Source organism: Anarhichas minor, unplaced genomic scaffold, assembly GCF_050575085.1.
Source record: "Anarhichas minor isolate MPS153535 unplaced genomic scaffold, ASM5057508v1 ptg000011l, whole genome shotgun sequence".
Classification (NCBI taxonomy): domain Eukaryota; kingdom Metazoa; phylum Chordata; class Actinopteri; order Perciformes; family Anarhichadidae; genus Anarhichas; species Anarhichas minor.
Genome location: NW_027466457.1, coordinates 1,419,488 through 1,440,085, shown reverse-complemented (window position 1 = coordinate 1,440,085; position 20,598 = coordinate 1,419,488). Strand labels below are relative to the sequence as shown.

Here is a 20,598-nt window from a genome sequence, read left to right as displayed (position 1 = left end):
CTTTGTGTGTTGTTGTTTTTTTTTGGAGTATTGAAATTTTGTAAGTACAAACAGTGAGTACTACATTTCTAATTAGAAGAATACATGAAGCTTGACACTTGCTTGCACTTGGATTTGAACAGTTGTAATGTGTGTAATCTTCTTCCTACAGCCACTGTTAAAGTGGATATATTATGTTCAGGCAAAGATACACACACACACACCAATGCACAAGAGAGGAATCCAAATTCAATGTAGGAGAGGAAGAGCACAGTTCATCAGTGGTACAAACAACGCTTTATCTCCCACTGCAGGTGTGTGGATTACCTTTTTAATTGGATCTTTGTACGAGCCCGGCAAAGGCAAAGGACTGCTGTCGTCACTATTGAAAAGCATATGATAGAGGAAGGAAAGGGCACGGAGCGAGCAGGGGAAGGGAGCTGAGCGTCAATCATTTTTGGTGCATGCTTTTTTTTGGAAGCACAAACCACAGAGACACAGCCGAGATGTGTGTCCAACACGCATACTTACACACATGCAAGTACACAAACACAGCAGCCTTGAACAACCTCCTGTACAATCTGCAGTACACTGTAAGATATTAGCTGTATCAGTGTGTGGATTTGGAGAGGATGGTTAGGACTGTCCTCTGTCCCTCTGGTCCCTCTTATCTACAAAAACCTGTTACACATATCAAGACCCAATCGAACTAGAGGTCAAATTCATTTTTTTTTTAAATTTCACATCACATGTTGTGTCTGTCACAACAAGGCACACATCGGCACCACCCATCTTCATCATGGCAGCAGAGCTCCTCCAGGCCACTGGGGGCAGAGTGGAGCAGATGGAACAGCATATGGGTCGCAGTGAGGCAGATGTCCTCCTCATCCACCTCCTCCACCTCCACCTCCTCCACGAGCTCCCCCAAGCTACGAAAAGTTGTGCAGGCCTTGTCGAGCACCTTGGAAGGTAGGGATTGTCCACCAAGATCATCTGCCCCCGATCTGCCATGCTGTCTAATACAATCTTTTTATTTATGAGACGTGGCATGAAGGAGCATCTGTTAGAGTCATTATTACAATGAGCAAAAGTGGCATAATTGATGAACATCAGATGGTTAAATTGGCAGCTTTAACTGACATTTCTTACCTGTCCCACTGTGTAGAACATTGTCTTATCCTGCTTAAACCTCAGAGCGCATTGGGAACTAAATGTCAGGCTGCCACTTTAAGCTCCTGGCCAAATGCACACCAACAATAAAGCTAATTAACCACATTATTTCTGTACTACAGTGCGAAAACCAAACATTTAAAGTTCTAATGACAATTTGCATAATTTGCATGTGAGGCAGCTCTAGCACCGTTTGCCTGTTTGTACATGATTATGAAGTGGATGTCCTTCATGCTCCCTCAGAGCACTCTGGGGTCCAGCGTAAGACCTCCGCTGTGGTGGAGTCCTTCAGCCAGGTACAGAAATCCTCCCAGATCCCCGAGGGAGAGTCTGTCCCAGATTTTGAGGAGAAGCTGCGGCCCGTCACTGCCCAAGAAGATGAGGTGAACCGACTCGTCTGAAATTTCAAGAAACGCCCTTTGCGTCCCCTAATATCTCTCTTGACATTACATTATAAACAACTGTGGGCCCTTGAGACTATGGGAGCTAATTTTAGATCCTTACCCATAGTTTGCCTAGAAACTCCAGATGACAACGGCTAAACTCCACTGGGAAGTAAAAGTTTGCTGCTATGTGTAACCTTTAGACTTTAGACTTTCTGGGTGAAGGTACTGTTAATCCACTCGGATCAAAGTGACAAAGACCTCACAAAGCAATACTGTGATAGAGTTTGTGTGATGGTTGTGAGCTCCACAGAGAGAACAAAAACATCTGCTGCCTTTGCTGAATACTAGTGCCTGTTCTGTATAAACTGTAGGTGTTTGAGCCTCACTCAACCTGACTCTACCTGTGAATTATAGATTAGGAGGCCTAAATAGTCACAATATATACAGACGGCTGCAGAGTTGCCATAGAATTTGCATTCATTGACTGACTCACTGGAAAACAGGAAAAGGCAAGATAGGGTCAATTGACCGGATTCATGTTACTCTCATCACTGCAGTTGGATTTAATGTTACGTTTATTAACAATAAATGATAATGCAGAAAAGAGAGGAGAGACGGTAATTACTCTGCACCTCAGTATTGTCATACAGATAACATGCATTCACCTGATCTGTCATAGGTGACAATGCTGTGTTCAAGGCCGAGGTGACGGGGAATCCCCAGCCCAGTGTTAACTGGGAACGAGCCAGCGTGAGCCCACTGTCTGATCTTTCTATGACGACGTAAACAATCAGCATATCCTCGCGGTTTGTCACTTGAACCACACAGCTTACAGTGTTCCTGTCAGCTCACTGACACTATTTGAAAACAAACCCAAGTTTGTGATTAAAGACGATATTGGTCCTGATACAACTGGGGGGGGTATTTACCAAGATACAGTATATAGTCAAAATACATTCCTATAAAAGGTGAATGTGACCATACAGAGCGGCTCTGTACACAAGTAAGTCAAGGGACTTTGCCATCTTGGTTCTGTCAACTGAACATGCATCATGACGAAAAGTAGATAGAAAAAAACTCTCCCTGATCCTTTTATCTATAACCACTCTGGAGTGGATTTAGCGCTTTCTCTGTACCAGCCGGGGAGCTTAAGTGACGCTTAAATAGCTATTATAAAGCAATTAACTTGTGGGTGCTGACATATGCATCTCCCCTTGCCATCTGTTTCTTTGGTGAGGGATGACTGTTAAGTTGCGGCGCTAAATGTTTACTGGGTGTTCCCAGCATGGCACTGCCTCCTTCTGCACAACATAAGCATTGCAGTGAGACTTAAAGTCACTGGACGATGTAATGACAGTATGACAGTTTTAGTCTTATCGTAAATGACAAGCAAGGCCATTTTCATTCATTTTAGGTAACCTGTAATGAATTTCCTCCACTTCAGATCAAAAATCTGACCCTGGAGGACGCCGATGTCTACAAGTGCATTGCCTCCAACAAGCACGGAGAAGCCATTTACTCTAAATCCCTCATTGTTACAGAAAGTGAGTTTATCCATTTCCCATCTTACATTGTGTGAACCGTTCTCAGTCCTGATAGTTATTTAGAAGCTTTCCGCTTAGTTTACGTGCTGTTTTCACTCAGTGCCGCAGGTCTCTGTCTTTTGTTTATAGATCCAGCGTTGGATTTCAAAAAGATGCTGAAGAAACGGTAAGAACACAAGCCTGTTGTCGAATACTTTCCCTGACACTCCCAATACCTGTCACGGTGTGATGGAGCTTTCTCTGATCCACCCCCGGTTCCTTTTTGTTTTTTTTGCATGCATCCAGAAATATCTACAGGATGAGATCTAAAGAGCTGCAATGCGTACCAGTGTTGCCGCAGGAGCTGAGGAAGATGCTTTTGAGCTGTCAATGCACATAATATGCATACTGTCAGACATAATGTCTGACATACATACATGTGATGCACACACACACGCACACACACACAAGCCTGGCATACACTTTTGTGTGTGTAAGCACACATGAACAATTGCTTCCTCTTTGTGCAGCAGCGTAGAGAAGAGAGAGGAGAAGAGGCCACCTACAGAGGAGGAGATGCTAAAGATCCTGGCTGGAGCTGACAAGAGGGACTACGAGAGGATCTGCACCGAGCACGGCTTCACCGGCTTCAGAGGCATCCTCAAGAAGCTGAAGGAGATGAAGAAGAAAGTGGAGGTGGGCCTGTCACACGGAGAGCTTGTTCGTGCACCACAGGATCACATAAGGAAGAACAGGTTTGGGGAGCGATATGAAGAATAGCTTAAAATAGAGCAGAATGGAAAAGGGGACTAGTGTAATGTCACACAGCACAGCCATGGCAACAAAGGTATGTCACATAGCAACACTCACGTCAGCTAATGTGAAGATGGGGAACAAATGACACGTTTGTTTAAAATCTGTAAGTGTTTGATCTTATGATATTTTCCAGATGGTACGCGTGCTGAAGCCCCTGGAGGACATCACTGCCACAGCTGGCACCAGCATCGTCTTTGACACCATCCTGGAACTGAAGGATCCAAACATCAGGATGCAGTGGTTTCTGGTAAAAAACAACAACGATGTGTCTGCCTGTTTCAAAGTTATACATGGGTGTCTCTGTTACATAAAACATTTCCCTGAGCTCCCCCCCTCGTCTATGCATTTTGTTTACGACTCAGGGCGCAGAGCTGCTGCGGATCCAGTACTCTCATGGAAAATACGAAGTGAAACAGATGGGAACCAAGCACCTGCTGTGCATTTCTGGCGTGGGCCTCAGTGACACGGGCACCTACACTCTGCAGGTTGCAGACAAGAGACTGTCAGCCAGGCTTAGCGTCATAGGCAAGTGCAGAATGGGACTGCAGTCCTTCCACTGCTCATGACTGAGAGAGATACTATCACCAGAGACTGCATTACCCACTCTAGGTGTCACTTTCTCTTTTTATTCACTTGTTTTGTAGTGTTTGACAGACAGGGACACTTCTTCTGTGTGCAGAATTAGCAATGTGCATGACTGTTTTTGCCTAGCTTTTTAGACTCTTGTTCCCTTCATTTATTGTCAGCTCCTTGCCGTGTCTCTCATCCCTCATTCCATCTACAGGACATAAATAGACTAAATTAATCTTTCCCCTTTTTTTGGACCAGTCACAGACGTTTTTGAAACAAACAAACAAATCTACCAACAACATTCTAGGTAAACAGGAACACCGTGGAAATGCACATGATTGAAAAGGAATATAGAAATAGTTTTCCCAGAAGTGTCTTTAATTTTGGCAGGCAAAGGGAAAGGAAGTAAAAAGAGATGAAAAGTTCGACGTGTCCTTGTCTGAGGATGGGCTGACCTACACTTTGAGGATTAAGGATGTGAAAGTCGGTGACACTGGAGACTACACCATCAGCATCGGAGACTTCACTGCCACCGTGCCACTTTTCATCGAACGCACGGATAACAGTATTCCACAGGCTTCAGCCGCATTAAAAACCTTTCTTTGTTATGCTTTGTTATGTTTTGTTTTTCCCAAAAGGGCTGTGACTTACTGTTTTAGTGGGACTAGCATTTCTAAGAATACAAACGTCCCCCTTTAGACTCAGTGGAGATGAGCAGTTACTGCCTTATTTTCCTCCCCTGAGATTAGATGCTTCGTTCCTTCATAGCGATGCTAAACAACATCATCGTCCCTCTATCGTCCAAATGAAGACGTGTGGGTTGCATAATAAATCCTCCCTCCTAGAGTTGAAAGCAAGCCAACCAAATCCCTCCTCACAACAAGCTAATTTATTACGGCTGTGTCTAACAAGATGCTTACTTGCCCAAGGTGCAAGCTGGGGCATGTAAATATCTTCACAAGGACGTGTGCCTGTCCTTTGGGGTTGCAGGAACAGAAGCATAGTAATTGAGGTGGTGTTAATTACAGTTATTCATGAGAAGTCTGTATTTCTTCTTCTTTAACTTTCAGTATATAATGAAGGTCTGAGGTACGTGAGGGACTGAATTCAAAGAACAAACCTAATAAGTGGATACAAAATTCAACCCTCTTCACCCTGTAATCCTGTTTTACCATTTTTTTATGTGATTAACCCTTTGTTTATAGTACAGACATTGCTTTAAAAGTTAAGCATGCTCCTAAAAGGTCAAATAAACCCTGAAGTGACTCCCTTTCTTTTGTTCCCGGCCTATTTTACTTTTATCCAGGGATTCCCATCAAGTTCACCAGCCGCTTTAAGAACGTCTGCGTGCAGGAGAGAGGCAAGGCCCGCCTGGAGTGTGAGATGAGCTCCAAGGACGTGCACGTTCGCTGGCTGAAAGACGGGTGTGATACCGCAGCGAGTCGTCGCCACTTCTTCATGCGCGAGGGAAAGAGGACAGAGGTGATCATCGAGGACTGTGAACTGACGGGCGAGGGAGAGTACTCGGTCATCTGCACTCAGGACAACGACGCTCACGAATACGTCACTTCTGCATATCTGACCGTGGATGGTAATGAGTTCTTTTGGGGTTTTTTATCAGTGTTTAAGGTCAAACATTCGGAACATTACTGAATATATTATGCCACAGCGTTTTGCCTCCCTGAAGAGTGGTATGTCAGATGCTCAGTGTCCCACAGGCTCCCCTGCAGAGCTGTGTGTTGTCCTTGATGAGGAGAAGGTGGACGGAGTGTGGCTGAAAGATGGAGCGGAGGTCAGAGACGACGCGAGACCGGATGAAGAGTCTCCTTGTTAGTCCTCTAATGGCCCCTTCTTCTTTCAGATAATACGGCAAAAGCCAACCCTAATGTCTGCCATAGTCAAAATGCTTGAAACCTTTGATATCATCACCATTTTAATGAAGTCAATTTTATCAGTTAAGTTATATTGCTCACACACACAATTCTCTTTTTTTTCCCGTCATGAACACATAGTTTGCGTGTTACATTGGCAGATGTCGGAGCTGAGGGGGGTTCAGGTGGTCAAACAGGGAGCCGCTCACAAGCTGATCTTCTCTGGTGTGACTGATGCTCATGAGGGAAAGTACACCTTCAGAGCCAAGGGGGCCGAGAGCGAGGCTGGGCTCACTATTGCAGGTGTGTGTGTGTGTTTGTATTTGTACTTGACATTTGAGTATGTATTCACAGGTGGCAAAGAGACTAATTAGAAGAAGCCTCCTGCCACCGCCATGGAAACAAACCCTGTGTTCATATTTAAATCCAGACAGTCTTGTTTTTTATACTACCACTAGGAGGCGACAATGCCACACATTTTCAAATGCTTCACACTAATGCTAACCAAACTAATACTCAAAACTAAATAAAACCATAATGAGATAAAAACACCCATACAAATCACATCCCAAACTATATTAACCCTGTTTCCCAGACCCTGCAGAAATGGATTCCTCTGTGCTGGACTTGTTGGGGGCCCGACCTGACCAAGCAGGCAAACAAAGAGAAGCTTATTTTATAAGAAGTCTGCTTCACCCGTCGCCGTGACAGATGCACTTTGATTGACCACTGACCTTATGCTACACGTACTGACGTCACTAACAATGATTTTAGCCTTTATTAGATGATCATTATTAGATATCTATCAATCTGATTTTTTAATCATTTAAATTTTAGATTTTAATTGTGTTATTTGGGTGGAAACGCTGTTTTTCCCACATCTTCCATCTACTAATTACTCCAGCTCTGGTAATGCAACAAATGGCCACTAGATGTCAGACTTGCTCCCATCCTTGTGTAGGGATTCCTCTCCAGGAGCACATTAGTGTTCGGTGTGCTGGAGGGATTTTCACTTGTTAGTCAGCCTGCTCAGCCAGAGGGGTTGTCCTTTCTCTCTCAATCACAAATGCTTCTCCCTCTATAGAAAGAATCTGACTTTCATCTTTTCTTCAGGGTTTCCCGTTTTCGACCAAATACACTTGTTCCATTGGGCTTCCTGTGCCAGGCCGCATACCATGTCAAAACAAGGGGAATGGAGTCTGTGCATAAAGATTGAATACGTGCACAGTGCATCATATCCACACAAACACTTGTTGGTTGGTTTGAGGACAGTGGCAGGAACACTGCCGATTACACAACTACTCCCTTTGAGGTTTCCAGCAGTTTATCTTGTTAATCTGCATAACATGCAAAGTGGGTTGGAATCCAGTCAACAACTTTTATGAAACGCCTCTTGTATTGTTACCTGTTGTATGGATGAATGAAAACAGAAACACACAAAGGCCTATAAACAAAAAAATAGAAATGATTTCACCTTCCATAACTTGCCACTGTGGATTTAATGCTGCCAGTATGTATTTTGTATCGTCTGTCTAGAACATTATTAGAATTGAAATGAAACGACGAAGGCGGGGTGCTGACCCTCAGCTTTGCAGGTGTTATCATCTGCATTAAAAGAGCTGTGAAGCAGCTGTAATCCTTGTAACTGGACAAGTTAACACAAACTGTGTCATATCCAATGTCTGATAGCAAATCCTTTGAAGTCATTAACAGGAAACAAGCAGCCAATTTGAATTCTAGATTGTTTCCGTGTGCTTTTTGCATTCATGATTGCAGTCTGATCGCATGTAGCAGAAACACATACGTTTGATTGAGGCCAGGTGATCAACTTGGCATGTCAAGTGTTAGCCATAACACGCTCATTCGTGCCTCATCACTGCCCGGCTGCATTGTCCTAAGACTTGTGGACTACATGTTAAAAAACAAAAAAAGGCCTGCAACAAAACTAAAAGCTTTCCTTTTACTTTCCAACTGCATTGTGTGATGGCTTCCCTCTGACAGCCTCTCTATAGGCATTGCCTCTGAGTGGTCTGCTGCTCCCTGAGACAGTGAGCGTAAAGAGCTGCCAAATAGACAGAGCGCGGTCGCGACCCCTCTCCATCCTGACGTCACTGGGCTGGCTCAAACAAACTCCATTTCTCCACAGCCACCAGGAGACTGGTAATGTCTGGTTGCCAGGCTCAAGTAAATGAATCACCGACGGGCAGTAAACCGACGTCACTGGTACCTTCCGCCTCCTCACTGCCCGGCTACGGCACAATAAGGTGGAAACAGCCTGAATAGACAGTCTAGGTATTTGAAACTAAAGGCTGCTGCACCCAAAGGCAGCTTAATACATCTCACAGTGCATTCATAAGACTAAATCTAATAGATACATGATTAACAGAACTTGAATGAGACAATATTGTACGGCAGTAAGATAACTGTAGTGTCTTTCACATTTATTTGGAGATTCATTCAAAGAAGACTGGAGTTTCCTGATCATAAGACCTTGGCTGTGAACGAATGAGACGCATTTGGAAAGAACTGGCACTGCACTATGAGGTGTGTGTGTGTGTGTGTGTGCATAAAAAGGGGGGAAAAGCAGAACGAGAAGGCAGGAGGAAGTATTGGTAGACGTCTGGATGAGGTTCCACAGAGTTACAGCCTGTTGAGGGCTAACAGCTTCTGTAGAAACGCAAAACACTGACCGCTCAAAAAGATCAGCTGACATTTTTGAACCTTTGATTCTAGTAAACAAACCGAGAAGACCAAAGCATGGAAAGTTGCATTGTACTTGCATTTATTTTTCCAATAGATATTCACATTCATAGCAGTTTCACTACAGCAAAGAAACTATTTCATCTCTACGGTCATGAGAAAAAAACAGAAATCACAAAGTGAAAATCAAGGACAACAAGGTAAAGTATATCCTAGCATTAAAATAAGAGATGCAATATGTGTTCATAAAATGAAGTCAGATGATGTATTGTAAAAACAAACCCAGCTCTTTCCACAGTGACAACATTTGGGCAAATGAAAGGACAACATTGAAAAAATAAGAAGTTTGTAACACTTCAAGAGCCACTAATGTCATTTAAATAAAAATGCTGATTCTCCCATGCGTCACTTTATTGTGATTAAACCCTCAACATGAAAACTAACGTCTGTTGTCTCTTCAAACAGAAACGTAAGGCGTTAAAGGAAGAAAACGGAAGCATATACTTAAAAGGATACAGTACACAACAATCCTTTATAACACTATAGCTGCTTGAAGAGAGATTGACTGGCCTTGCTCTGGATACAGAAAAGTGCAGCACACAGTAGATTCAGATGAATATCACAAAGAGAAGATGTCGTTACTTGTACATACTCGTCATACTGATGGGGGGCGACTATCAGTCGTAGTCATAAAAAACAACTGGGTGTGTAGTGTGCACCTTTTCCATCGCTGTAGATGAGCGTTGACATGGAGGATTCATGTCAACCTACTTGACATGCGTGATGAGGATACACCAACAGTACAGCTCTATGTTTCGAATGTCAGCAGCAAAAGGCTTCAGATCAAACATCACAAGAAACGACAGCAAAAAGAAAGACTTATTCAGGGGGGGGGGGACCGAGTGAAACCACGGGCCCGCTCTACTGCAACAGCCACTGGTTCCGGCTCATTACTCGCACACCATACTGGTCTCCCACAGCTCTCTCAGATACCTTTTGTCTGCACGCACAAAGCACAGAACAACAGGGCTGATGACAGGCTGAGGTAAAGCGATGCGCCTGGTGGCCTGCCATCTGTGTGTGTGTGTGTGTGTGTGTGTGGGGGGGGGGGTCTTCCCCTGTGTGTCATATTTCACCTGCTGGCCTAATTCACAGCTACAGTATCACTGAACAATGACCTCCTTCCTATGCGGAGGGCCAAATGCACTCCTGCACCAACAAAAAAACAAAACAGGTTGTTTGATACATGAGAGGGCTCTGATGCTGACAAGTTCAAGTGAAATGAGTTCAGTTTCCTATCATGCTTTCAGCTTTGGTTATCTGCGCCCAAGTCAAGTAAAAATAGAGACGACGGAGGAGAAACAGAGTATTAAAAGTAAATCCTCCAGAGTCAGATCCTTTCTGACTCAATATGGTATCTTACATAAATAGCCCACATAGTAAGGGTGAGTAAGACGGCTTGACTCCATGTCGTCAGACTGCACACTAGTCGTGTTAACCAGCGTCTCTGCTTGTACTTCACTGAAACCCCGATTGAAGACAGCACGAAGCAGAGCCTCTTTGGATGTCCGTCCGCACGACGGCCGATATTAATTGTTGGCAGAACGTGCTCTGCAGAAGTGGGACGCTTCAGCAATGCTGGGAGGAAAGACAAGAAATGAGAACACGGGCCGGAAGACGAGTGGTCGCACAGACAGACTTGTTGAAACACTTCTGACTGACGAAGCAGAAAGAACACGTGTGCTGACGAGCATGCTGACAGGCCAAAAAAGGAGATTGAGGAACCGTCCGGCAAAGCAGCGGTCAGGATCCGACGGATTGGTGCCGAGTGTCTTTCCCGGTCAAACTAAGACTGCTTTCGACGAGAACTCTTGAAACCACGGTCTGCCTGCAGATGTGCCATGGTGGCTGGTGTGATGCATCAACATGTTTAGATGTGTGTGGTGTTTTTGAGCGTATGCCGGCGTGTCACCGACAGCACCAGGGGTCATCGACCCTTCAGAAAAGCAACCCATAACGTAAGAGTCGGTTTACTTTCCCATGCCTGTTTGTTTAGTATACAGCACAATATCTCACATCAAGGTGCATGTGTATGAACCACTAAATAACTAAAGCTCTCTCTTTGCTATTTGCGTCAGTGGTTAATACTTTCTACTTTTCCGGTGTCTGGTTAGTGGTATTAATCATAATGCCAGTGATGGATACTATAGGTAATAGGTGGAGAGTGTATTCAAGAGGAGGCTAGTCCGCCGATGAACATGGTTACTATTAAGGTCCAATTAAACCTTAAGAATATACACACACCAGTTTGAGCGTACCGCACCCAATCAGATACTACTTTGAGGGGATGCTATAAATAAAAAGGGTTTTCGGAGCCTTGTGAAGAATACGTTATCCCAAAGTGTTTCTACAAACTATGATGGTTCACAGCATTTCCTGTTGGTTCGGATTTGTCACAGATGCACACTCAACAGCCAAGACAACGAAAACACACACTCTCCCATACACACACACTCAAAACATGCATGTACTGTATGTAGACATCTGAGGAAAGGGTTACAGTATACTTCCAGCTACTTAATTCCAGCATTAAGACGTTTGCCGAGGGTGAAACAAATGAAAGGTGAGCGGGGGGGGAAATGCGCGATAGATGAAAGACGGGATATCAACCGACCTGTCGGGGATTAGCCGCAGTGGATATTGCAGGATTAAAACTGTCCTGTGAGAAGGAATTATTGGGAATAATGGGATAGCTGTTCCCTCACATGACAAGTCAGTTCCCTCATCGTCTCCCTTTTCTGTTCAGTCAGGCAGCCCCGGGGCAATGTGTGTGTTTATGGTGATGGTGAATGGTGAATGGACTTGTACTTGTACAGTTCCCACAGAGAGATTCCAGCCAGTAACAGAGCTCTTTCTTTTCGGTCTCCATAACGTGGTCCCAGGCCAACGACAGCATGGGTCAGCTGACCTAGTCCAGCAATAAGAGCCCCATGGACTTTTCCTAATAAGTGAAACGGCAGGGGGGGGGGGGGGCGTAGGTGTCAGGTGTGTGAGCATGTCGACATTGGCACGTACGTTTCTGAAAAACACGCTACAAAACCTGAAAGACACGTACAAGCGTGTGAGACTGTTTACAATGAAGGGTTCGTTTTGGCGGCTATTTTAGGTTCAGTCATTAAGAGGAAAATGCTGATTAGTTTTAGTGATTTTTACCCTTCATAGTTTGAATCAAGTTTCCTCATAAACACCTCCTCCTCTCGATCACTACAACTACAACGCATAGGCGTCGACTGTCCCTGCTTGCCTTTTCACCTATTCGTTTGTCTCGGCCTCTGGCATGCTTTCTCTGCACATCTAGTTATTCAAGCACATCCTAAATCATCCATCCGGAGAGACTGGTTTGTATGATTTGTTTTGACACAAAGGCTGAGTGGTTGTTGTCAATGAAATGGAAGGGACTGCAGATAATAAAACCAGGGGTGGACATGCTGCTGACTTTAAGAACAGAACCCTGAATTTATCAGAGCAACAGAGGGAAACACCAAACATGGGAAAAACAAATCCCTTTTCAACGAAACCCTGATGTTAAATTGTGTTATTGGACCACTGAGAGTAGACGTGTGAGGAGGGAGTCAGTGTGGTGACTGTGTGTGATGGGACTGCGAGGTAAAGAGTGTTAATCAAACACACACACATGCGCGCACACACACACACTTACACACACATACATACACTCCTTGAAGGTCCCCAGTGACATGCTCCCCTTAAACTAAAACAGTTAAAGGTAAAGTAATACTCTACTAATACTACTTGGCTTGAGAGATGAAAGAAGGCAGGTAGGACTGTTGTCGGGAGAGGCTGCAGATAATACTAGCGTGGTGGTAAGGAGACAGGTGTGAGACTACCATACTAGTCAGGTCGTAGGGTGACGGCCGCATGTGAAGACTGTAGTGAACCAGTCGTCATGGTAACAATGGCGTGGGAGCGCCACACTGAGATGAGGGTTGAGGGTTTAGGAGATCTGGCAGTGAGATGTGTCCATGATCACTTTAGGGCCTCGCGGCCGTTCACTGCGGACGTCGGCGGCACCTCACGTTCTCTTCCTGGCCACCTCCGCCTCCTGGCACTTCACGGCCGACAGCGCTATCAGCATCTGGGCGGCGTAGTAGGTGGCCATGATGATGGCCCGCGAATAGGGCACGGGGAAGCAGAACTTGTTGACGGCGATGGTGAGGTCGGAGACAATGAAGAGCACGGAGCCCAGGCAGCCGGACAGCTTGGTCCAGGTCCACAGGTCGTTGGCCAGCTGCAGGCCCGCGATGGCCCTCCAGCCCATGAAGCCGATCAGAGCGACGTAGACCCCCACCAGGTAGGTGAAGGGGCCCGACAGGTAGGGGTACAGCAGCATGTAGCTCATAGAGGACAAGGCGGTGACCACCAGGCCAGCGGACACGTTGACGGGCCTCATCCCGAAGGCGGACGAGTAGAGGATGTGCGTGACAGCAAACATCAGAAGGCCTGCAGGACACATTAGACGTGTGGATGTGATTTAACTCTGAAGACAATCTTACAAAGTAGCATCCTCTCTATCTGTCCAAAGCAAAATAAAGAAAATAAACAACTCGGCTCTTATATTTGTAGTTTTGGCGCGTTGTTAAAAACCCGTATGGTTATCTGACCGCTCATGTCTTTTTCCCCGTTGAACATTTTTGAAGCAATGTCACCGTGACTTCCCGGATACAATTATGCTTTTACCAACAGCAGTGACGATGGAAGCGACAGAAGCTTTCTCCTCACCATGGACAAAGTAGCCCTGCTCCTGCCAGATGAGAAAGGCGTCACCCAGAGAAGAGAAGATGAGGCCCGCCAAGATCTTGCGGGCACTGGAGTGGGCACCTAGGAAGCTGAACCCATGAGCCAGTAGAAACACCCAGAGGCAGAAGATGGGTAGACATTTGATGAGTGCGCTGAACCAGGACGGGCTGGAGGTGGGCAGCCACAGGACAAAGTATACACAGGTCGCCTTGAAGAATGGCACCAGCTTTGGGCCTTCACTCTTGACCTGAAACGCAGATTAAATATTGACATTATTAATTTAGTCAGTTTAGTTGCACTCACACAACGGAACTCCATTCAGTGAAACAATGTTGACTGTTATCGCAACTAGATTCATCAAAAGGTCATTTGTCTCGGGGCGGCAGACGGCTTGAAATATATCACAGGAACAGTGAGCACCGTGTGCGTGTTTGAGGTCCAGTATCTCACATCTATAAGCAAGGGAACACAAGCAGCTAACTAGAAGTGCTTCTCCTTATTTGGCAGAGTTGTTTGGGTTAGGACCGGAACAGTGTTCAGTGTGGTCACTAGTTTACATCACTGTGTCAGACATCCACGTGTTTTGTGGCTGAAGCGAAACTCTTGCAGAAACAGCAAGTAGAAGAGGAAACGCAAAAGGCTGCTCCTTTGACTCCCTGTAACCTTTTCTTCTTCTCTCTTTTACTGGACTCCCAATCTCATTTTAGTTTCTCTTCTCCTCCTCTGCTTCACTTTTCTTCTCTGCGTCTCATGTTCTTGAGAACTGGCGAGCAAGTCTCAATTTCTTCTTTCAAGCTGTGTTACCGGTCCTATTTCTTTCTGTCCAAAAGACAGAAAGAAATACCCCTACAGGGTGAAAAGAAATAATAATAATAAAAACCTCTGGAATGACCACCCGCCTATGGTGCTGAGGATGGCTCTCTAGGCCTAACAAAAAAAAGGCCTCTGGCATCAAATAGGGAGAGGAAAGGAGAGGTTGAGTTAGGAGACAGAGGAATCGAGTGAGGGTTCACTAGAGCCGAGGTCACTTTAGGAGAGATGAGGAGGATACGAGTACGAGTGAGACAGGGATGGGGGGGGGGGGGGGCGAAGAAGGGGTCATAATGCATCAGGGAAAGAGGTTGCAGAGACTTAGCTGCTATCTGATGTCCCAAATGACTATTTTCCAGAGGCCCTTTTGCGCCCGTCTCCACAAACATTCTGTGGTAAAGTATACCAAATGTGAAAAAGCTCTGATTACAATGTTCACAAAAGAAGGCGTAAGTAGGGCAGACGTGGAAGACGGGGTTACAAGCACTCAGATGACAGCTGGATTTAGGATAGGACGAGTGAGTTGGGAGGGGGGGGGGCGGTGGGCAGAGGAGAGGTGAGAACAAAATGAGCGGTCACTCTAGTTCATATGGTTTATGCTCCTGGAAGAGGGGAGGAAGGGGAAGCCCTCGATTGCACAAGCGCTCGATAAAAGAACGGCCCAAGTGACCGTACAGGATCCGACAGAGTGTTTGACCTCAAGAACTGCCCCGGTGTCACTGATGTGACTAATATCACAGCAGGGAAACAAAAGGGATTAAACACACACGTGCACACACGGTCACAAGCAACCAACTTGATTGGAAAGCCGCATCGCACTGAATACCTTGAGAAGTGAGGACATATCCCTCCAGTATTAGCTGAACTCTACTGGCTCTGTGTATCTGTAGATCTGGTTGTGGAGCATTTGAAGCTCTAAAGTGACTAAGGGCTGGCCAGAAACACAGACAGCCTGTTGTTTTGTGTGCTTTCGCATTCAGTCAGATCTTCCAACTGTGGTTTTGGAACCAAAACTTGAATCATTTTTTCTTTTCAACTAAGCTCCCAAATTGTGGCATTGTGGCATTTCCAATGGATGGGATTTTACTTATTCATTTTTTCCATGGCTTCTTTCTGACACCTTGTGTTTCATTGTCTCACTGATCTTACACAACTTGGGACAGTTTCAGTCCTTTTCTTTAAAAAAAGTTTCAGCTGTCTACCAAAGCAGCAGAAACAGAGGAAGAGCCCAGAGTAGTATGACAAGGCTGAGATAAGTAACACAATAAGCTGCTAGATCTTATTTATATATTGTTACATAGTCTGCTTACATATACATTTAAGATAGTATCCGTATTGTCCAGATGCAAGTAGCATAAGAGGAATCTTTCCACTGAGGCAAAACTAAAAGGTGTATAATGTGAACTAATGGACTCTTCTACTCTCCATTAATTACTCTCAATGGTCTTCATAAAACAAATGGATACATAAATAAAGATTAAAGCTAATCTTCTGACAAAAACGTGCGTGTATGGTGAGTGCCAAGCAGAGGAGACAAACACTCCCAGACCAGCCAACACCATAACTCTGTTTGTCAGGCCAAAGGGGGGGGGGGGTACTTAAGCACAGGACGCAGGAAAACATTTCTGTCGTTCTGTCGGCAGCATTGTACAGATTGGGCAGATCTAGTATTTAATAAAGTGCAGTGAAGGAATACTTCGCCTGAGATCTGCAGGAAACAGCACAATGAGATTTAGGTTCAATGATCCACGATCACAACCGGTTATTTGTGGGGGGAAACACACACACACACACACACACACACACACACACACACACACACACACACACACACACACACACACACAGTGTAGAGTACAGTAAGGGATTAGGAGGGTGAGAAATGATTCCATGGAGGAAGGTGGGAGGTAGTCAGAGACTCCCACAACCTTTGGTCCTATTCCTGCTGCTGTTTGAGCCGTACTTCACAGTTTCCCTTTTATTGTTGTTCATGTAAACTTCCTGTACAATGTGTGTATCTACACACCTAGTCCACAAAACACACAAATCTTCCAAGAAATGTGTGTGTCTCACTGTAGCATTGAGCTGGCCTGAAACAGTGTTTAGACTTCAATCTAAGTTATGAATACTTATGGTGACTATTGGCGTTTTCTTTTCAAACCACCTACCACGTTACTGCTATAATATTTGATGCAATTGTTCACATTGCATCAAATTGTTACAACAATAAGGCCTAATTGCCGAGTGGAATTCATACACTGCAGTGTATGTAAGGGTTTCAGTTCCCCCGCTCAGCGTCTCGTACCTGAAAGAGATTCCCGGGTATCTCTTCCCGACGGTATCGTCTCAGCTGTAGCCGCTGCTTGACAGTCGCCAGCATGAAAGAACAGAACATGCTGCCTCATTTGGGAGGCAAAAAAACGAAAACTCCTCATTGTGTTATCATCTTGCCGTCTGAATGATCACGTTCTAAATGAAGGCTGTTTGCAGAAAGTGCTGCAGCACAGCTGACTGGCTGCAAACAGCTGCCTCTGTCCTCTGTTAAACAATAACAAAGTTACTGATTGACTGCATTTGCATGGTCACTAACAAGACATAAGGTTTTTTTTAGCTACTGCAGACATGCACTGCTTCTTTCGCTGTGCTAAACTACGAATCAATGCACTTTTCAAGCTAGCAAATGATCAAAACATTTGAGCTCGCCTCGTAACTGCAGTCGTGGAAGTAACGAGCAGCTGTCAGCCGCTAATACTTCTGTATCAACCATGAAGCAACAAAAACACTGCACTGAAGCATTGAACATCTATTCAATGTTTCTGGGTCATACACTAGCCGAGTGTTGGAAACATTAAAATAGAGACCTGTAAAGTCTTGTGTACACAATCTGGCAGAGGGGAACTGTAACATAAGTCCTGGCAGACACAGCTGGCATGTGAGTCATATGACAATGTTATTCACAAGTAGCATCACACAACGCTGCCCTGAGGATCCCTCTTACAGCTGCTTCAACTGCAAGGATAACTTAAAGTCAGCTGCAGCACAAAAGGATTATTGATCTCATCATTTAGCGCTGTTAAAACATTTGGGGACTAGGTACAATAATCTAATGCCTCGACGAGTGCAAAGTCCTCATTAGTTAAGGACAGTATGTGCTGACTGTGGATCATCTGTAAAAGGCAAAAGTTGATAAACTCCCTTATGAGCACAACAGTCAGTTCACCAGATGGAGTGTTTTATAGAAACCTAGTTTAGAGTGAGAAATAAAAAAAGAGAGCCCAAACAACAGGTCGATATAATAAAGTTATAGCAGCAGTATTTTACCTCTGAGCAGGAATAGAGGGGTGAACTTAAACCCACTGCTATTTGTATTTATCTACTTCTCAATTATTACAATGTACATGCCTGTACCTGCCCTCTCACTGCAATAGTGGGGCCAAGGCTTTAAAGCAAAGCTGTGCAACCCCGGGGCCTGCACGGCATCATCATCACCACAGCAACCAGTTTATATGGCAAGCATTCCTCCACACAGGCACCTCTGCTCGTATCACACAGGCTACACATCAGGGTTTACTGTAAGTTGGCCCCTGCAAAAGGGCTAAAATGTCAAAGCAGCTCTGTCAAAGTAAGAGGATGCTCGGGCCGGTTCAATTATTCATGTGCTGTCACTGTCATTTATTTATTTGTTGTGTCAGGATGGCCAATTTCCTGCAACGGCACTTTAGTCAATGATGTAGCTAATGGACATGGCAAACAAGAGAGTCTATGTAAAGCAGAGCTACAGCAAAGGAGATGAAAAGAAGGGCAGCAGCAGCGGTGCACCGCTCGGCGCATGCGTTCCTGAAGGGGGAGAAAAAACAGCCAAAAAAGTTCGTCACATGACAGGTTTTCGTTTTTTTTTGTCAGGGGCTGCCTTTGGAAATTGGTGGAAACATCCTCCTGTTCGTGGAATGTCGAGACGGGACAGTGTGAACTGTGGCTGCTAAAAAAACGTGTCAAAATGTCAAGGAAACGACGACACTGAACATAAAAGTTCCTGCTTCCAGTGACACAACCCAAATAACGAGGCAAGGTGCTTTTGACAACATGATGGGTGTCCAAGGATACTGCCTGAACATTTTCAATTCAGCACACAGATATTAATTGCTAATTAAACGATAAACTAATGAGCACGCACCAGCCTTGGAAGTCAAAATAACGCAAATAAAACATTAAACAATTTACTACTAACTCGATAGTCAGTCGATAAAGAACGTGATAGACACATAAAGATGGACTGTTGTATTTTCGGAGTGTTTTCCTGCAACGTTAGCTAAACTAGCTCCACTTATTCCTGTTTAGTGTGTAAAATACCAACGCGGGCTAGAAGGAGATACTCACCACTGTTACCGGAGAAACCATTTCCCCCTTGGTTGTGTCCGTGTCGGTGAGAAAGGTATTTAACGTAAATATCAATATTCGGCTTGGGTCCTCCTGTTTGTGTTGTACTGTCGGCGGGATGCCGATTGTTTTTGTCTTCGCTCCGATGGGCGGTCCGACGTCCAGTAGGAAGTGAAGACAAGCCGCCGCGTGGGCGGGGCTTTCTCTTTTTGACCAATAGGAGCAAAGAGTGGCAGTGAAGGGGCGGGTCGAGACGTGAGGGACGCCCTGATAGGAGGAGCAGACTCCTGTTTACATATCGGAGCAGATGGCCTTTATTTACATTTTACAAATTTGCTTCGAGTTTATTATTGATTGTGACAATCCTTTGTTAATGGGTCAGATTAGGCGTTATGAATTCAGACAATATGTCTGGAAAACATCTCGATGAGATCGAAATATTGCTGCAATAAAAATAAAGGAATCTTCTGTCTGCTTTCCCTTCAGTTTGAGCTCTCCGCTTTGCTTGTCTTAGATCAGAAGTTAGCAAACGTTTCCCCCTAACATCCCATATGCACATCAATATGACAACATTGCTCTTCAATATTAGTGTTATTAAAAATGAGTTTACATTGAATCGAATGAAACTGTGTAACCCAAGTTAGTGTCATTATAATGACAAATGTATTTATTTTCTCTCTCTCTCTCTCTCTCTCTCTCTCTCTCTCTCTCTATGTTGTTGCTATATATTAAACGAATGAGCCAGTAGCTATACACTTTTTACATACTGACAGATATACAAAAACACCAAATTCAAACTGGAGGTATGGTCCCATGTGGAAGACATTGCCTAAAATTGTAGTTGGTGAAAAGTGACTATCACTCAAATATTGTAGCCTAGTTAAATATAATTTTTATGATACTTTGGCTATATTACATTTAAGTGGTACATATTTTCACTTTTATTCCACTTAATATATAGACAGGTTTAAGTACAGTGTGTAAAACATGATACAATATTTATACCCAAACAGGACATAAATTATTTAAAATTAGTATCGACCAGCTTCAGTACTCTATCGCGTGGGAGCTATGATTATGTAATATGATGAGGCTATAACAGGTTGCGTTGTGCTGACTTGATGAAGGATATCCAGAATGGTAGCGACATCATGTGGTCTACAAGTGTCAACATTATTTTAGGACGGACATTGCGTAAAGAAACCATACAGCCGTCACATACAACTTGGATGGAATATTGCTTTACGTAGCTGATCAAAGTGGAAATACCGTGAAATACATTTTTACACGTGATTTGTTAAATATAAGCCTAACATTGATTTGGTACTTGCGAACTGGATTGACTATACATCGGTGTTGGTGTTCTAGTGTTGTGTGTATTTACTATTTTTTATTTGATATAGACTCATGAAATAAAGTTGAATTTTAAATTATATATTTATATTTCTTCAGTGCTCTTTTTGTTTGTTTGTCATGTGTCAAATACATCGTAAAAATGCCAATGCAAATGGAGTGACACCATTTCATCTCGCACCTGCCTACATTATGTAAAATGTAATTATTAAAAGTCCACTGAAGCCA

At 44.3% G+C, this 20,598-nt stretch overlaps 2 protein-coding genes across 2 annotated transcripts; one reads left to right on the top strand and one right to left on the bottom strand.

Annotated features, from left to right (window-relative positions):
• The first annotated feature begins 854 nt into the window (after positions 1–854).
• LOC142947866 (immunoglobulin superfamily member 22-like) lies at positions 855–8,096 on the top strand. The gene is given in 15 exon segments (XM_076089736.1): positions 855–948; positions 1,393–1,525; positions 2,213–2,301; positions 2,304–2,341; positions 2,980–3,079; positions 3,209–3,261; positions 3,599–3,758; positions 4,006–4,121; positions 4,237–4,399; positions 4,519–4,547; positions 4,835–4,997; positions 5,751–6,033; positions 6,110–6,236; positions 6,477–6,618; positions 8,092–8,096. Coding segments are annotated over 15 exon segments (1,695 nt in total).
• A 979-nt stretch (positions 8,097–9,075) lies between these two features.
• Positions 9,076–19,160, bottom strand: tmem86a (transmembrane protein 86A). Its single transcript, XM_076088835.1, has 3 exons — positions 19,018–19,160; positions 13,813–14,077; positions 9,076–13,533 (listed from the first exon to the last, which is right to left on the bottom strand). Exons 1-3 carry the CDS (start codon positions 19,036–19,038, stop codon positions 13,106–13,108), a joined length of 714 nt encoding a protein of 237 aa, XP_075944950.1. The 5' UTR covers positions 19,039–19,160; the 3' UTR covers positions 9,076–13,105.
• Positions 19,161–20,598: the final 1,438 nt, after the last annotated feature.

Bases quoted from the DNA above. Each gene is read 5' to 3' on its own strand.
- tmem86a (XM_076088835.1), bottom strand. From the start codon at position 19,038: ATGGTTTCTCCGGTAACAGTG. The intron at 14,078-19,017 runs GTGAGTATCTCC...TCTGCGTTTCAG, and splicing joins TGGTTTCTCCGGTAACAGTG to GTCAAGAGTGAAGGCCCAAA. The intron at 13,534-13,812 runs GTGAGGAGAAAG...TGTGTCCTGCAG, and splicing joins GCAGGGCTACTTTGTCCATG to GCCTTCTGATGTTTGCTGTC.